At 44.3% G+C, this 19,343-nt stretch overlaps 1 protein-coding gene across 3 annotated transcripts in view; it reads right to left on the reverse strand.

Annotated features, from left to right (window-relative positions):
* Ust (uronyl 2-sulfotransferase) overlaps positions 1-19,343 on the reverse strand; it is a 328,830-nt gene that overhangs the window by 217,971 nt on the left and 91,516 nt on the right. For all 3 annotated transcript variants that reach the window (XM_055608072.1, XM_055608071.1, XM_055608070.1), the window contains exon 2: positions 4,805-4,848. In XM_055608072.1, coding sequence (XP_055464047.1) covers positions 4,805-4,848 — 44 coding nt within the window. The remainder of the gene's footprint in view (positions 1-4,804; positions 4,849-19,343) is intronic.

A 19,343-nucleotide genomic window follows, 5' to 3' on the forward strand; every position in this document is an offset into this window, starting at 1 on the left:
TCATCTTTCCAAAAGATGTCCAGAAGATAGAAATAATGAGTGGAGAGACTATCTTTGTAATCTTCTCTCTTTCTCCTTCCCTCCCTGTCGTCCTTCCCTTCCCCTCCCTCTTTTTCCCTCCTTAACTTCCCCTCACTCTCACCCCCTCCCTATCTTCCCCTCATTCTACTTTTTGCAGTGGTGCTAAGCATTGAACTCAAGACCTTACGCATAGCAGGCAAGCACTCTGCCACCTCCTCAACATTCTGTGTAGTTTGCTTCTAACTTACATTGAAGAATATTTAGAAATGTCCATTCCTGTCTCTAGCAACAAAGAGAAGAAAAGTGACAGAGGGAGAGGTTCCCACAAACACTAGCAGTGGTTCTCAATCTGTGGTTGATGAGCCCTCTGAGGGTCAAACGACCCTCTCACAGGAGTCACATATTAGATATTCACATCACAATTCATAACAGTAACAAAATTACAGTTATGAAGTAGCAATGAAAATAATGTTATGGTTGGGGTCACCACAGCATGAGGAAATGATATTAAAGGGTCAAAGCATTAGGAAGGATGAGAACCACTGTGCTTGAGGAAGCAGAGATAAATGCAGAGTCAGACAGCAGCACAGATGAGCATGGGTGAAAAAATGTCAACTCTGAGTCTTCATGTGATGGCAGGCTAGATTCATTCTCTCAGATCAAGGATCAGTGAGCAGACCATCTGTCTGTCTGTCTGTCTATCTATCTATCTATCTATCTATCTATCTATCTATCTATCTATCTATCAATCATCTACCTACCTATCTCTATCAGGACAAGAAGAACATAGGGTATTTTTCTACAGTCATTTAAGAGGAAGGGACCTCATCAAATGATATTCTTTGAAAAGAACAAGGCCTGGCCCGTTTGGCTATGTGGACACAGAATGCTATTACCACGTCCATGGTTTGAAAATGTGAAAATGACAAAGATAGACATAAAAACAAAATGACTGGGAAAAACCATATAAAGTGAACATATAAAGGCCAGCCTGATCTACGAAGTGAGCCCAGGAGAGTCAGAGCTACACAGAGAGACCCTGTCTGGAAAAAAGAGAGAGACGAAGTGTTTATATTTTGAAATTATTAAATGCACAGGCCCTGGTACCACACAGCACTGGAAAAGCAGCTGAAGTCTGACACTTGGGATTTGACCTTTGGGAAATTACTCAGGTTCCCTGGGATCCAGCTCTCCTGTTTGTACAACACAGATCTTAAGCATTACTTCCTCTTTATAGAAATGGATAGAGGGTAAATTTTTCATGCAAAGTGTCTGGCAGAGATACGGATCAGCTAAGGGCTCTGACTTTACTATCCTGAAGTTGCTTAGGACCTGCCTCCTGCTCTGTCTGCCATACATGGGGCACCCAGAGCAGGAAATGATAACTTGTAGTCACTTACTTCCAAGAGAACTCACAGTGCTAATGGCCACTGTCCCCACCAGCGAGGGACACCCCAGATAAAGAGCTTCTCAGGCAGTGTGCTGTGAGCCAAGCTCATCAGGGTGCTGCCTCTTAAGCTCAACTTTAGTCTTCCCCAGAAATTGCTTTCCCTGAGTTTTCAAATGACAGAGCACTGCTTTAATGAACTTCAATTATGTACAAAAATATAAGAAAGAGAAAAAATTAAAATTTCCTGAAACCCTACTGCCTGAAAATAGAAAACCATTAGAAACCTGTCATGTTTTTCACTGTAGATCTGGCTATCATACCGTCTGTGATATTCTGTGCCTGGTTTTGCATTCAAGAATACCATTGCACTGTGCTCACTAGCGACCCACATTTTGCGCACAGCAGAGCTGCACCCTCACACAGCACAGTGGTAGTAAAGGCGTTGTCTACAGAAACCATTGGCCCGTCTATAACGGCTTCTCTCAAAGAGTGCGTGGGCTCTGAGGTCCAAGGAGACTTCAAAACCAAGTGAAAAGTCACGGGAGTTCATTTTTCTCTCACGAAAATCCTGGGGAGAAGGGGTGCGGGCTCAGGGTGCCCCAGGTGGCACACCCCATTTGCCATACGGCCAGCCCTTGTGGAATGTAAAGCTCATTGCCTGGACTTTTAATAAAAGAGAACCTGCGCTAACTTTCAGGGCTTAAAACTTTTCTTTTCTCAAGATCACAACGCTTGGTTTTGGCATCAAGACGTTATTTCTGAGTGCTAAGCAAATATGAAAACTATGGTCTGGCCTTTATCTGGCTTTCGCCTGCCAGGCTGGATCCCTTCCAGAGGCCAGACATGCGGGAGTCCTTGTCTTCTGGGTGCCGCCATGTGTCCACCTAAGCCGGGCGTCTGCAGAGCTAAATGACTAGCCTTCTGCCTCAGGGGATACAGCAGGGACCTTGATCTGGAAGCCACATTCATCACTTGTGGGGTTCAGTTTCACTTCAGCGGAAACATACCAGTAGGCATTTTTACCCATCATTATAAAGTCAAGTGGGCCCGAATATTCTGCCAGGGGAAAAACCTAGTTTATCAGACTGTACTAAGAAATCCTAACAATCAGGCAATAGGCCCACAGTGTCCTTATCCCCTTGTCTGACTTCAAGCCAGAGCATGGGCACAAAAGCAGGGAGCTAAGGAACCATGAGATGTGATGTGTGCTGTTCTTTCCCTCTCCCTCTCCTATCCTCCCTCCTGGGCAAGTTGCTGGCCAAATGAAAAAAGCTTACTTAAAACTAAAATCCCAAACCCTTAATGATGGTGAATCATCGTTTTATTAATAAATAACATTTACATAATAAGCCATGCAGTGAAAACAGCACAGCAAAGGTCTGGGGGAATATTTTTCTTCACTCATGGCCTCTCCAGAAACTGCTTTCAAATGAGGACTGCAGACCCACACCGTGACCATCCTGGGACCCTGTCAGAAATACTGATTCTCAGGTCCTACCCCAAATCATGGAATCAGAAATGGTGGGGTTGGGCAGCACAGTGTGTGTTTTAATAAAGCTACTGGCAACGTGATGGTAGCTCACAATTGAGTCCTAGCCTCATGGGAAGAACTTGGGATGGGAACCAGGAGTTCAAACTCAGATCCAACTCAAGGATTCAATAAGGAGGCATTACTTGCCACTCTGAGTCTAGGGTTGTATAAGGACACACGGTGCATGTGTTAGGCAAAGCCCTGATTTTTGGCCTAGCATCTTCTATAGCCATTACCCCTAGGAGACTTTTTCTTGTTTCCCATTTGTAAACACAACAATTGTCTGTAACATCCCAAGCAACCCAAAAGAGCACACTGGGCCAGACAGGAGGGTACCTTCACTTATGATGAATCCTACAGTTCATCAACAACCTTAAGGTTGTACCAGTCAAGTAAGGACGGGCTGCTGATTTCCTGAATGTCATTTTTCTGTGAGGAGTGCTGTTCAGACATCCTGTGTTCTAGACAGTGACTTTCATCAAACTCTGCGCAGGAAAAACTGAGGTTTAGAATATTAAGTAATTCCCTTGGTGTCTGTCATACAAAGTTTTGGCAGAACTAATACACCTTCAGAAATAGTTTTTCAAGGGGCTGGGGATGTAGGCAAGAGTGCTTGCCTAGCATGCAAAAGGCCCTGGGTTTGGACCAAGCACCATCAATCTCAATACTCAGGAGATTAAGATCAGAAACTCAAGGTCCCCCTCAGCTACACAGTGAGTTCAAGGCCAGCCTGGGCTGATGTGAAACTCTGTCTTTTAAAACAGCAACAACCAAAAACCACACACACACACAAACTGTTTTCAAAGGTCAAACCTGAAAGTGTGGTGGAGATTGAAACATCTTATCTTCTTACTGCTGTACCTACACTTGGCAGGCGTGACCTTCTGTTGTCAAATTTTAAGAAACCAAGTGTAAGGACACCGAGGTTTTCAGAGCCATAAAAATGGCTAAAGTAAAGTTGGTACATGATGACCAACTTCTGATGTTGTCAATTACAGCTTAGCTATAAAAATGGATAAAGTAAGACTGACTAGTACATGGTCACCAACTTCTGATGCTGTCAATTACAACTTCCTCTTCCATGGCTGCTTGGCTAACACTGTCACTTGCAAAAAGAGGGAAAAAAGTGTCAAAAATGCACAAAAGACCTATGTTTAGGATAAGGAGAGTCCACCGCATTACATGTAGCTTTCTCGCACGCCAAGATCATTTTCATCCTGGGTTCTATTTGTTGGTTTGCTTTGTTTTGTTTTCTCCACATTTGAGTGAGTTTGCCTTTGGCTTTCACAGAGCTGAAGAAAGTAGAGAGTGAGAGGAAAATTCTATTTATCAAGCGTTCTGTCATCAAAAGTTAAGTGAAACTGCTCATAGGAAGGGGGACGCAGGCACAGCTAACAGAACAGAATTGGAAGGACACTATCTGAGCACGAGGGGAGTAATGCAGTTAGTGCGGGCCGGAGAGAGGGCAACAGAAAGGAGACTAGCCTCTAGGCCCCACACCATGGGGAAGGCGGAAGGCTCCATCACGTGCCTCACCTCAAGAGCCAAAACAAATCAGTCAGTGCCAGTGACCATGAGACAGCAACACAGAAGAGGTGGACCAAAGTCAAGGCCCAGGCAGCCACAAGTACAGATCAAATAATGGCTTTTCCTCCCCTGTCACTCTGGCTATCTTCAGGCTCTTCTGGTTCCTGGCCATTAAAGCTGAAGAATCCTTTGACACCATCCATCTACTGCTTGTGTCTGAGCGATCCGTGCCAGGGGGGACCTGGTTGAGCTCACGGGATGCACGGGAGCTGGAGCACAAGCCTCTGTGCACTGTTAAAGGAGAAGTAGATCATGCCACAAACCAAAGACCTTACCTTACTAGGAGGTGGTCCATGGTCATCCAAGTACGTGGAATTTCCTAGGGGGGAAAAACATTGAGCGGTAAATTTTTTGGCTCCCAAGATGGTATAAAGTTATCCAAAAATGGGCATTCTATATATCTCTCTATCCAGACAAAAGTACCAAGGGAAGACGGGTAGTTGATCGCCAGCTCAGCGGATGTTACTCCTGTGGTTAGTTTGGGCAGGGACACGCATGTGCATGCATGCACAGAAGAGTCCACATGCAGAAACACACATCCAACACCTGTCGAGTTTATTCCGAACTGGAAGTTTTTGAGCATCTACTACCTGCAGAACCAGCTAACAAGCGGACTGTCCAGGCCCTCCCAAAGTCCAGATTCCCTAGCTCTGCAAATGTGCTTCTGTTACCAGGAACGAAGGGAAGCAGGCGCTGCTGGGCCTGAACCAGACTTTGGAGAACCGACACTGTTTGCCTTGAACTTGCCAGTTTCCCTTCATCCTTTCAACCTAGCCTGAATGTGATCAATGGCCACCTGCTGGTGTGTGTTCACAGAACATGGACATCGCTTCCTAATAAGGAAGAGATTCAGGAGGGCTGAAGGGAGACTCAGGAGGAGTGTTGGCCACGCAGGAGTGAGAGCCCGGGCATGGGTCCCCACACCACTTACAAGTCCAGTCATGAGGCAACAGCCTGCAACCCCCATGCTGGCAGGGTGGAGACAGCCAGATCCCGAGGGCTCACTGGCTGGCCGTTCTAGTGGAACTCGGAGACCCCATCTCCAAAAGGGCGGAGAAACCTTTAAACAAGACATCTCAATGTCGACCATCCACGCCTGTGCAAATGAACACACACACACACACACACACACACACACACACACACACACAGACACAACTCAAGAGAGGCTCTAAGCCTTGCTAAGTTTTACTTTTAACCCATCAGAAAAGCCAAGCACGCTGCCTTCTTGATTGTTCTGTGGCCTGGGCAGTGCACATGATGCCATTTGGTGACCCTGGACCACAGGGAGACATCTACCTGGAAGCTCCTAGCCAGCAGGGGAACTCATTAACCCAGGGAACACTCTGTCAGCAGAGCTTGCTACAGGAACAAACGCAGAAGACACCGGAAGCACAAGGTACTTATGAATAACAGATTAGGGAATATGATAAATGTCCTACTTTGAGAAGATGAAAGGTGCTTTTGACAGTACACCATAAAAATAACTTAAAAAATTGGAATAAAAGGGGAAGCAGAGTTTAAGCCAGGGACAATTCAACTGGGAACCTTTTTCCAAATGCAATAAATAAGTGGGGTTTGGCATACAAATTTTTCCATACTGAGTCATCATCTATCTCTTTCACTTTGTAGCGTTCTTATTTATAACCCATCTGATGGCCACAGGGGCTTACTCTAATCGGCCATGTGTATATATTAATCAGAGGGCAAGGTCCACTTTAAAGTACAAGGTACAACAGAAATACCTGCCATGCACATGACAAGGCCAGAGAAGCCCTTTAAACGTGAACATGATGGACAATTCGTTAGAGGCTCCGAACTGTGCCAAACTCCACCAGGGGCACATGCATGAAGATGGGGATCAGCATCCAGCTTAATAAGAGAGTATGTCTAAACAGAGTTGCCTATGTCCAGAAGAGTGTTCAGGAAGAGCCTACAAGAACACACCCAGTATAGACGATCATGTCTGGAATATTTCTTCCCCACAAAGGACATAACAAATCCCAGCACACTCCATTCAGTGTGCTCTCCGGGTACCCTGCTCAAACTCAAGGATGCCAACAGAGTTCAGGGGTGGGGCAGCTACAGGAAGACAGGCCTTTCCTTGGTACGCACAGGCAATTCTCAGGTGTGACTGTAATTCCTTAGTACTTAAGCAGAGCTTTTTATCCTAGGACATTAGGCTTTCATAGGGCAAAGTAAACAAAACTGTCAGGGTGTTTGAAAATGCAACAGAGAATTTATTTGCTACAGACATCAAAGGATGAGCTTCTATCAAAATGCTTTGCTTAGAATAGGCTTCCAGGCAACAAAGCTGGTCAGTCTTGCAGGTGATTACATTCAGTGTTACTTTTAAGAGACTGAAAAGCAAGAGCTTGGGGCCTTTGGGCAGATAGCTCAAGATCTGAATTCTGGAAAGGGAGAAAAAGAGAGGAAGTACTAAGTTGGACCCAGGCTGGGCCAGAGGACATGCCCTTGCCTGATTCACACTCCACACTCTGGAGCCCACCCTGCCCTTAACCATCCTTCATAACGGAGTCTTTTTAGAAGCCTGCACATAAAGCATAAGGAACCATCTGCCAATGTAAGTATATGGGAGTGACAGCTTAAACCATCAGCAGAGCTCATATGTACCACCAGAATCTCCCACACCCTGTGTTCTCAGGATTTTTCGAATTATACACTATTTTCAGCAATGATTTATTTTATAACTCAGGTGAGGCCTGACAGTAGGAACTAGGCGGCCAAGGCTCTAGGCTGCTGTTTGCTGTGTTTCATCCATGTGATCACCATGGGAACTATAGTGATCTCTGCTGAAAGAACCAACCATATGCAAGCCACTGCAACTTTGTATGGACATGAAAAATCAGATATATACCCAGCAAGCAGGTTAAGCATCTTTTGCGGCAGGGAGTACCCCCCCCCCCCAAAGAATGTCATTCTACTAAGATTATAGTATTTTTCACCCTCAAAGATTCCCATATGCACATCTGTAAAAGCACATCTGGCTTACAAGAAAAACATGAGGCAAACACCATTCCACAACAAACAAACAAACAAACAAACAAACAAACAAGAACAATGTCTGCATACAGTAGGCACCTAATAAGTGTTCACTAGCAGTACTAATTGTGTCTCTGGCAAAAACAGCAGCAGGGCAGGAACCTCCTCCATTCCTCTCCATGTTCCTCTCCAGTCTTTCACCCTTTGCTGCACATTCCACTTGCTTGCAGAGCTTTGAAAAAAAAAGCCATGCCAGGCTCCAGCCGTTGCAACTCTGATTTAATTATTCTGGAAAAAGTCCCAGAGAGTTGGTGTTTTTAAAAAGTTCCTTAGGTAATCCTAATGTCTAGCCAGGCCCGAGAACCACTGAGCTATAACACAAATGGATATTATTTCATAACTCAGGCCAAATCAAATTTTCTAGAAGCAAAAAGGATTATATCCTTTCCAGGCTCATCTTACTCAGGGGGTCACCTCCACCATGGCTGATGAGGCATTTTGACAGAAATGTCAAGTCAAAGGCAAATGCTGATGGAGTGTGCATGATCATGGAGCTACCAGCTGTGGGGGAGGCTGACCAAGCAGGTGTCGATAGCATGTGCCTCAGAGGGTGTGAAGGAACGAAAGAGCTGGGCAGGCTACAGGCGTTCTGAAAAGGTACAAGCGAGGGTTTACTGTAAACCTTTTCCAGACCCCATAATTGCTCTTAAGAGGACCTCAGAATACACAGGTACAGTAAACAGTACTCGGCTCTTTGAATGCTTGTGCTCAGGTTCCATGAGAAGGTAAGTGGCTAAAAAGTTTCCTAGATTCAATGTAACTTAAAGCCGTGGTCCTGGAGACCATTTGAAGGCTAGGTTCACCATCAAAACCTGAGGTGCAGCAACCCAGTGAGTACCTGAACACCATATCAGACTGTGGTTTAAATGAGGAAGAGCAGAAAGGAACCCCACAAAACGATGTCATCAGTGCCTTCAGTGGGACAGGACTATCAGAGCTGAGTGTGGCACGGCACTGTAGAAAGCAGAGCCGCAGGCTCCAGAATCAAAGGACCTGGTTCGGATCCCAGCCCTGCCCTTTGGCCGAGGGACCTGGAAACAGCGCCTTGTTTTAATCGCGCCTATTTCTGTTTGAGACAACAATGCCCCTATATGTAACACAAAGACCTTAAGCCACAGTTAGGAAAATCAAATAGATTAAACGTAAACCTACATTTCAAATGAAATCTATTAGGTACACAAAACACTGCTGGGGCACGGTAGGCGCGCAGTGAGAAGTCACGCCGCACTGAAGGATGACAGCCGGCTCCGGGGTCACTGTCCTACCAGTGCGGTCCTTGTCAGTGGCCTTCCTGTGAAAGACTTGACAAAAACGTTAGCCTGGAAATTTCCACGCCACGCTTGTCAAATGGCACACTTCCTTTTTTTCTTTTTCGAGGACTGTTGTGGTTAGCTGAAAAGCGATGCCTGCTAAATGGACCTTGTCCTACCCAGGGGAACCTGTAGATGAATCACGGCACTCACGGTCACTCCTCCGACCTTACACAATCTTATCTTACTTTTACCCCTGATTTTCCAATTGCATTAATTACTCAGAAAAACAAAGGGTTTCCTGAGGCTAGTGAAGTACTTACAATTTGAAAAATTGACATTAGTGTAGTCACCTGACATTTTCTACTACCTTCTAATATTATCTGGATGGGCCTTCTAAAACACAGCTTTTTAAAAAAGCAATTATTTGAGCTACCTTCGGCAACGCGCTAAGGAACTTGTATAACCTCAAAGAATATAGTTTATTCTTGACTCTGGATCTTGCATTAGCAGATCTATTTTTATCTGAACAGGTCCCTGAAGAATAAAAATCGTTTACTCCCACTCCTTGAAAAGAAACCCTGAAATTCACTAGTGTCGATGTCAAAAAGCCACCTCCATGCCATGTCAATGCAGATCACACACACACACACACACACACGCACACGCACACACACCTCTTCTCAAAGCCTTGCTTCCCCAGATCCTTTGAAAATCATGATCATAAATGACAGAAATCCTCTCTTTTCTTCAGGACAAGGCATTTCACACAGGATTCTGGCCACTGGCTACACGGTCTCACAAGGCTCCATCTCCCCGGGGAGTCTGGGCTCCGATAAGATGCCTCATGAAGGAGTTACTGTGGACGGAACGCTGCAGCCCCGGCCTTGTGCTTCCCATCACTAACCACGGGTTCTGTTTCTCCATGAGGTCCCTGCCAGCACGCGCCCGCCATCGTCACAATGAGGAGTCTGCGCGCTGAGGGTCTCCAGGTGCAGCATTACTTATAATTTGGGAAATTGCTTGCTCAGCACTATTTAAACTTTAATAACACTATTTTTCACTGAATTAAAACAAATGGCCCTATTACCAATATTTAAGTTTCTTTTTAAATATTTATCCTTAAAAACACTCTTACATGCTTACTCAAACCACTAATAAAACCCTGAAAATATTTTTTAAAAAGATTTCAAAAATTCTTTTTAGTGAGGTGTATGTGTGTGCTACTGTGTACTGAGTGTAAATGCTCAAGGAAACCAGAGTCATGTGACCCCTGAGAGCGAAGTTGCAGGCTGTCACCGACTGCCTAACACGGGTGCTGGGAACCAAGCTCAGTCCTTCAGAAAGTAAAGACATGTTCTTAACTAACAAGCTCTCTCTCCAGCCCCTGCAAATACTTTCTCGATCCTGAATGTGAAGACTGGGCCTTCAAAGCACTCACAAACAATATTCAAATTAAACTACTACCATTTATGATTTAGAAAGTGACTTCCATTCTTAATTAAACTGAAAAGCAAGTTAAGGCTCTTTGCTCTTATTGCTAGCTCAAAAACACACCTTGCTTTCTAACTCCTAGCGTCACTAAGTCTGAGTGTGTGTCTCGGACAGCAAAGGGTTAGCTGCGGAAGGGAACTGCTTTTGCAGTCAGGTGGACGGTGCACTTTCCTGTCAACAACAACCTAAGTGTAAATAGACGTTACTCTGAAATTAGCTTAGAAATCTGTGGCGATTGTATCACAGGGTCACAAGCAGGTAGCAATGCTGTCAGTCTCTTTGGCATCTGTTTCCTTCCATTAGGTTCTTGCCTCAAAATAACTACCACAGCCAGCTGGTCTAACCAGTTGGGTGCAAACACAGCAGGTGTTGGCCTGCACATCTGTTTCTTCCTAGCAGCCAGGTGAGTTCTCTTGTAGCAGAACTAGACTCCACATGCCTGTAAGTACATGGCACGAAGGCCATGCAGAATCTACCCTGAGAGAAATAAAACAAGACCAGGCGGAAAAATTCAGCACGCTTGCCACATGACAGCTGTGGCTAGCCCGATGCTCTGCTAAGCCTAGGGCACAGGACTCCACAGACCTCAAGGCACACAGTGCCTGTGACAATATGAGGGGTGGAAGCCCCGGTTCACAATACAGGAAAGGAGCTTTGGAAGGGGCAGGGACTTGCACGTGCTAACAGCTCATCAGTAGGTGCTCTTGGACTTGACCTCCACTGGTTGACCCTAATGACACTTTGCACCCCTGCTGTGGTAAACAAAACAGTGTTGGGCTAGATAATGTTTATTATTAGCCCTGTGATTATCATGGCGGTATTGTTTCACCCATTATCATCACAATTAGTAAGACTCAGACGCCTGTTCAATTTTATAATTGTCAAAATTACCTTGGGCGGGGCAGATACTTACCTGTGCTGTCTTAACAGCCTCACCATCCACCTCCCAGCCCCCATCCAATGGCATCCGCCTTAACCTTATCTGGGCTACCTTCCATGCATAATCTTGTAAATACTTGCTTGCATTCTTCATCTGGGCCTTTCCATGCCATTATTCCTCCCGACCCACATGGTTCCTTCTCCATGCTAACCCATTGCGGTGTCCTCCTTTCTCCTCTCTTCCCATCAGTCTGCCTTCTTCCCATGATTCTCCTCTTCCCAAAGCCCAGGAACCTTAGCCACACCTATCCCTTTCTTCCCTGCCCAGGTTTTAGGCCTTTTAATCAACCAATCAGGTATAATGTGTTAGGCAGGTTTACACAACAAGGATAGTGTAGTAACCAGATCTTGAGGGCCAGTAATTAGCATCAAAACACAAGCATCAGACCAACGGTCAACACGCACCTTTACCCTCTTCTTATTCACAGATTCCAGTCTGGGATCTCAGTGTGTTACCACAAACCGATCGATTTCAAACAGGAGAAGCCCAAGCAGAGTGGGGTCTTCTCTGTGCACTGTAAGCCACATGGGTCACTGAAGAGCTAGGCATGGACCTCTGGCAATGTCTGTCATCACCTGGCATCTATCAAACACAAAGGGCTACTGGAGAACTGAAGATTCAAGGAGCTCAGAGAACACTGTCAAGGTGGGGGTGTGGAGGGACCACCCAGCTACTGGTCCAGTATAGTGATCCCAGTTCCATACAAGGTAGTGTAGATCCACCTGCCAGTCAGTGTTACTTTGAAATACTTGATATTGAAAGTTAGTTTAAACCAGAAATTCATTCAAACAACCACAAGACACTTCAACCTCACATTGGTCAACAACCGAAAAAGTGCTACTTGGTTCTTGACCTGAAACGTCAATGAATGCACCTTTCTTTCTTCTCTTTCTTCCTTCCTTCTTTCTTTCTTTCTTTCTTTCTCTTTCTTTCTTTCTTTCTTTCTTTCTTTCTTTCTTTCTTTCTTTCTTTTTCTTTCTTTCTTTCTTTCTTTCTTTCTCTTTCTTTCTCTCTTTTTCTTTCTTTCCTTCTTTCTCTCTTTCTTTCTTTCTCTCTCTCCCTTCCTTCCTTCCTTCCTTCCTTCCTTCCTTCCTTCCTTCCTTCCTTCCTTCCTTCCTTTCTTTTTCTTTTTTTTATTAGTAGTATGGTTAGCTGAAGAATGACTTTCCAATTTGTGCTGGTGCTAATCTTGAGAGCCTATTAGTGAGTATGTGTCTTCACAGGTCAGGATGCAAGGTGGGACAGTTTATCCTGCAGGATTTGGGTGGTCCATTGAAATCACGAAGGTCCTTGTAAGAGACAGGCAGTGGGCCATTGATGTGCCTTGGAGAAAGAGAAGCCACCATGAGTGAGGAATGTGGCCGTAGATACTTGAAAAGGCCATAAAACAAACACACAAACAAAATTCTAAGAGTCTCCATAAGGGCACACAGAACTGCTGACAAGTTATTTAAGCCCATTAAAACCCACATTATACCTAACTCTAAAACACGGATTCTGTGTTCTTAAGCTACTGGGTTTGTATTAATTTGTTACATCAACAATGAAGATTAGTATCATTGTTAAATGTTTTGTATATGGCCTTTTCTGATCATATTTTTATCTGAATAAAGCTTTCTTATCAATGGCAATTTTAATAATTTTAAAGGACTAGGCATCTAAAAGCTAGATCAGGGCCTCATGGGTATTTCAAGCTAGAAATCTGAAAAATGGTCACTGTTCTTAATTATAAATTTCATGTGTATATGTGCGTGTGTGTGTCATATACATGAATGTAAGTGTGGGCTGGTGTGGAGGCCAGAGAAAGACTTTGTGTCTCCTGCTCTATCACTTTCCAACTTTTCCCTTGATACCCTCACTCAATCCCTCACTCAACTTAGAGTAGGTTGGCAGCCAGCAAACCCCAAAGGATGCCCCTGTCTCCACCCCCAACAGCCTGGATTGCAGACTTGTGTGCGACCACACCAGGAATTTCACATGGGTGCTGGGACCTGAACTGTAGGTCCTATGCTATGCACTCTTACTACTGAACCATGTCACTAGTTCCATTTTTTAATTTGGTTTCCCATAGCGTCAATATTTGGTCTATTTTCCACCATTTTATATTTTGTGTTCTTAATCACTATATGACAAAAAAAAATGCAATGAACTCTCCTATGGATAACCACTCTCCTCACCAGTTCACCTCAGTATGATAAAACAGTGTTTCCATTTCTTAAATATTTCATGATTTGGAAGGTGGAGGTTACTAGCACATCCATTACTGTCTATGAAACATGGTCTCATGGCATTGCTCTAAGGAAAAACTTTCTCTTTGGCTTTGCCATGATAGTCTCTATGAGTGACCTCCCTGAATGAGCACACACATATACATATCATACGAAGACTGTGTGAAGGCACCAACACCAGAAAGTCCAACCCTTCCAAGGACAGAAAGAGAAACAACTGCTGCCGAGTAAGCACTGGGCTCCCGACTACCTGTGCAGCCGCAAAGAACAGACCCAGTGCTCAGCAACATACGAAAAATGATCAGCGGCATTTTTTTTTAACTCTAAGTCATCAAAATCTCCTCCCTTACTCTCTAGACTTGAATTGGAATGACAAAGACACTCTTACATAATAAAATTCTTTCTCTAAAAGTAAAAATACACCATCAAGAGGATTAAAATATATGTGGTTCAAACACTGAGGGCAATTTCTAAAGACAGTTGGTACTCAAGGTATTTTGTATATGGCCACAGGGAGTTCTCAGCCTCTGATTCAGATGTTCAGTTATTAGCGTGTTCACTGAAAAACAGTAACACCTGTAAAACTCAATGTCAGCAAATGATCAAACCCATGAAACGAGGCTTTTTTTTTTTTTTTTTTTTTTTTTTTGCAGAAGTGTGAGTAAGATGTTAAGTATCTGGAAAAGTATGAAGATAGTGGTGGAGAGAATGAAGGAGAGACAGGAGAGTAACTAAGTTTTTATCAGGGTCGCCTCCGTGCCAGGCCTTATTCTGTGTCCCAGTTTGGGCTGCCATAACAAATTAGCACAAACTAGCTGCTGATATCACATGTTCAGTTCTTACAGCTTTGGAGGCTGGGGCGTGAGCAGGATACAGGATGCTAGAGTAGCTCTCACTTGCATATGATCATCTCTGTTCTCGGTCCCTACACAGTAAGAGGGAGAGAGCTCTAACTTCCTTCCCCCTTCTTACGAGGGCACTAATCCCATTATGGGGGGAGGCATCCACAAGATTCCATCTCAGTGTAACCACCTCCCAAACACTACCCACGTCCAAATACTAATACACCGTGGATAAGGGTTTTAGCAGATGGACTTCGGGGGAACACTCCAGCATCCAGTCCAAAGAAGTTTGCAGTGGAAAGAGATGACGGACACTAGATGAATGGTTACAAAATGAGTGCGTGGCAATTGTGCCAAGTTGAGGAAAGCATAAAAGGCCTGGGTAGAGTGAGATGGAACAGCTGAATCCAGAGACAGACGAGAAAGCAGAGCGGGGTCACTTGCCAATTCTTCCCATGCTTTAGGGAAATGAGTGAGAGGGGTTGCCCTTCTGGGTGTCTCAAACACAGTGACATATACCGTGAGCAGGCTGTCTGGAGAGGCCCAATCAATGCCGATGGCAATTCAGAAATGGGTTTGGTGGCTCTGCCAGACGAACAGATGCTCTGCTTCAGAGCTAGCCCACGTGGGGGCAGCTTCCATATAAGCTCGCTAGTAACACAAAGAAGTTGTCATTGCCTCCTCTTTATGGGGCTTCAAATGGAAGAGAGGGCTTCTAATAGCCAGAAATTACCACCGCCATTCAGAACAGCAGGCCTCACAAAAGCTAGCAATCAGACTTGTGGGCCTGAAGTTCTCCATTCAAAGAAAGTAGATTTCAGCAATTCATCACACCTCACGTTTACCAATCGCCTATCATTCTCTGTGGTGACTGTTCTAATAGGGCCCAGATAGAGTTTGCAGTTCATAGAACCATAACATTGCAAGACCAGAACCCAGTAATCCTTTACTTTGGTATCACTTTGTATACACAAAACCAAAGACACAAACAACAAAAAGGCCCAACAAGTAAATACTTAGAAGTCAGAAACTCCTTGCCTAAGAGGAGAGGAAGATACAAAGGGGGAATGTTAGCTTTGAGGCTGAGCAGTCTACAGGGATTGTCCCCTTAACTAGAGGTGACCTTGAGCAAGACTTTATAGGTTCTGAGCCTCAGCTTCCTACAGACACAAGAATAGGAGTTGCTTCTCAGGACCCAGCACATTGATATCATCATTAATGATAAAGTAAAGTTCTCATGCTTCTATTTAAAAACAGAGCCAATTATAAAACATGGAACACTAAATAAAACCTCTTCCAAGTAATCACACACATAAACATCAGTGTAGCACTGAAATACACATCCGTCATTGCGTCCCTAAATAGCTAGGCATGGACTCCTCCACATTCTTCAGGATTTATGAAGGAAGGTTAAACCTGAGCATGCATGCACACAATGGGAGTTTTAAAACCCTGGCAGAATTTATGTATTCCTGAACTTGTATTATTATTCCATGGACAGAGCATGCCACAGCTCATAAATACTCTTTAGCATATACTGTACCAGTTTCTTTTTTTTTACAAAATGGGTTAGGAATAGTAGCTTTCTTTGTTTTTTTTTTTAACTTTTATTAATTACACTTTGTTAATTTTGTATCCCCCCATAAGCCCCTCCCTCCCCCTCTCCCCCTTTCTGCATGCATGCCCCTCCCCATGTCCACTGATAGGGGAGGTCCTCCTTTCCTTCTTTCGGATCTTAGTCTATCAGTTCTCATCAGAAGTGGCTACATTGTCAGGGTTCTAGGTTATCTCCACAGATAGTCCTTGGTTGGAGTATGAGTCTCTGGGAAGTTCCCTGTGTTCAAATTTTCTTGTTCTGTTGCTCTCCTTGTGGAGTTCCTGTCCTCTCCAGCTCTTACTATTTCCCACTTCTTACATAAAATTCTATTCACTCTGCCCGTTACCCAGCAAGGGGAGTCCTCCCAACTGTCCCTGCCTTGAACTGGTCACCGCTCTGGATATATCAATGGCTTTAAAAGTCATGATGACTTCCACCCCCCTTTTAAGGTGATACACAGTGAGCCTGAGATGGAATCAGACCCAGGGCTTGAGGCAGAAACCATGCATCAAGGCCCCAATCAGTTTCTTGGTTTTTCAGGGCACTGGTGTAGAAACTGCATTTATGAATATTGAATATGTTCAAGCCAAGTAAGTTTCACCTTGTAAAAGGTGCCTTTACAGAAAATCAGACCCATCATCTGCTTATTTTTTTAAGAAAAATATTTCTTTTTATTTTACATGCAATGATGTTTTGCCTACATTCATGTCTGTGTGAGGGTGTTGGATCCTAGAGTTACAGACAGTTGTGAGCTGCCATGTGGGTGCTGGGAATCAAACCTAAGTCCTCTGGAAGAGCACTCAGTCCTCTTAAGCACTGAGCCATCTCTCCATCCCCTTCCCCAAATACTTATTGCTTATGAGGGTCACAGCTCCTAATGCTGGGAGAGGCCTGTCATGAGGGTACACAGCTCCTAATGTCTGGGAGAGGCCTGTCATGAGGGTACACAGCTCCTAATGCTGGGAGAGGCCTGGCTGGGAATGGGGCTGTAAGCATGGCACCTTCTGCCGGGAAACTGCAGGCCGGAATTAAGTGACTTCCCAAGAGACAGTAAAGATGAGATCCCCTGCTGGCAGAAGTAGGCTGGGGTGATCTCCTGATCTTCCTTCCAATTTTCAAATCGAGACACACCCAGAAGGAAATTAAAAACTGGTTAATGGAAAAAGAAGTGACTTTCAACCAAGCAAATGACATTGAGTAGGCCATGGTCCGTTCTCACTGTAGACAACTGGTGCCACTTGACTTCAGAACATAAGAACCAAGCTAGGTGATGGGGAGACAGTTCAGAGGGTAAGGTGTTTGCTAAGCAAGCAGAGGGCCTGGGTTCAGATCTCCAGCACACACGCATGTAAGAGCCAGGAATGGCAACATGGACCTGTAACATGGGCCTAGGAATTCATCAGTGAAACAGTCTGGCCAAGCCCCAGTTTCAGTGAGAGACTGGTCTCAAAAAAGTTAGGTGGTGAGCAATAGAGGAGGCACCTGAAGTCAGCATCTGGCTGCCGTAGCCACACACACACACACACACACACACACACACACACACGCACACGCACACGCACACGCACATACGTAAGAGTTGATCAGAGGGGAAGTGAACCATTCATAATGATTTCATAACAAAGGAGGTCTGAAGCTAGAGACCAAAGCAGTAAGACTCGATGATCTGGAAGCACTGAACACTTCAGAATCAGGCAAAACCACTGTAGGAAGAAGAGGAGTGGGGGAGGAAGAGAAGGAAAAGAAGGAAGGAAGGAAACAAGGAAGAGACAGAGAAAAAGAGTGAAGGAGGAAAGGAAAGAAGGAAGAAAGAAAAAAGGGAGAGAGGATGCTGTGGGGACAGGAAGAAAGGAAGCAAGAGGAAAAGAGGAAGGGAGGAAGGAAATGAAAGAACGAAGAAAGGAGAGAGAAAGGGAGGGAGGGAGGAGAGACAAAGAGGAAAAAGGGTCTAGCTCATGTTTTCGGTCATAAAATGACAAATTACAGGGTGCATGCAAATGCTCTTACCCGCAACAGAGAGATCGAAGACACCACTCATCAATAAAGGGAAATATTTCATGACAGTGCAAAGAGGCACGGGAGCAAAGATAACTTGTCAGGATTATAAAAATAATAATGTAGGGCCATAAATAATATAAGAAAATGAATATGCTAATGAAACCACAGTGATGAAAGCTAGAAGTAGAAAATGAAATTATATTGGCTCCACAGAGCAGCAGTGGGAATGGATGTGCAGGTTGGGAGCCCTTGATCTTCCCTGAAGGGGAGAGAAACGGAGGAGGGGCCTGAGGTAGACAATGTGCCCTGCGTTAAGGCGACCCTCTAAGCAGAGCTCCAGCGCAGCTTTCAGGTGGTTCTTAGCTTTTCTCCTTGTAGACGTGATCAAAGGTCGAGACGGAATTCCCGGCAGAGAACAGAGACTAGCAAGGCCAGGCAGGCTCTGGCTAGGCTGGGCCCCAACACAGCGCCAGCAGGGCCCTCGATACCCAACCCATCACCTCCCAGCACTAGTTCTTCACACTGCCTTACACGTTGGTAAAGGCACCGACTCCGAAAGCATCTTTCAAAGCGGTGGCAGAGGTAAAGCATGGGACCCATCACATATTTTTAAAAATTGATTATCTAACTTTTGAGGTGCTGGGAATCAAACTAGAGACTCACACACTCTAGGCAAGTGCTGTACCAATCAGCTATCTCCCCAGTCCGTGGATTATTTTCAGTACGCCTTGTTTTAATCATCATGTCATGTAAAATATCCACTATTGCCCTAGAACAAAGTGGTAGAGGACTTAAAAACCCTCTTTCTACGTGTCTTTCATGAGACTAGGTGTGGATATAAACACACACCCATGAACACATTCAAAAGTTATATAAACAAATATAAATAGTATATATAGTACATTTATATATTATATAATTATTTATATACTTATATATTTATATGAATATACTATATGCTAACATATATGTAAACAGTATTTATATATTTATTACTATACTTATATATTTATTAATATATATTTACATATATTATATACTCTACAGACATTTGCCTCAAAGAAGACTCACTCTGTTTTTTACACATTTTATGAATATTTCCAAAAACGTTTGAGGCATGTTTACAAATAAGTTGTTTTCTCACCTAATATATTTAGCCCATGCAAAATTTCTGTGTTTTCTGTCATTGAGCTTCTCGTTGAGACTTCTAAGCCATATCAGTTAGTCTCCTCTCTGAGCTTTCAGTCTGGAGGGATGTGTGTGCACACAGATGCATATATGTTGAAATATGCACTACAGGCATATCTCTACACTGCTGTGTGTGCGCACATGCGTGTGTGTGACATCTGGTTACAGGGAAGCAGGCCTCTGGGAAAAGCCCAGGCTGACAACTACACTGCAG

The sequence above is a fragment of the Psammomys obesus genome, unplaced genomic scaffold, assembly GCF_907164565.1.
Source record: "Psammomys obesus unplaced genomic scaffold, mPsaObe1.curated_primary_1811, whole genome shotgun sequence".
NCBI classification, from domain to species: domain Eukaryota; kingdom Metazoa; phylum Chordata; class Mammalia; order Rodentia; family Muridae; genus Psammomys; species Psammomys obesus.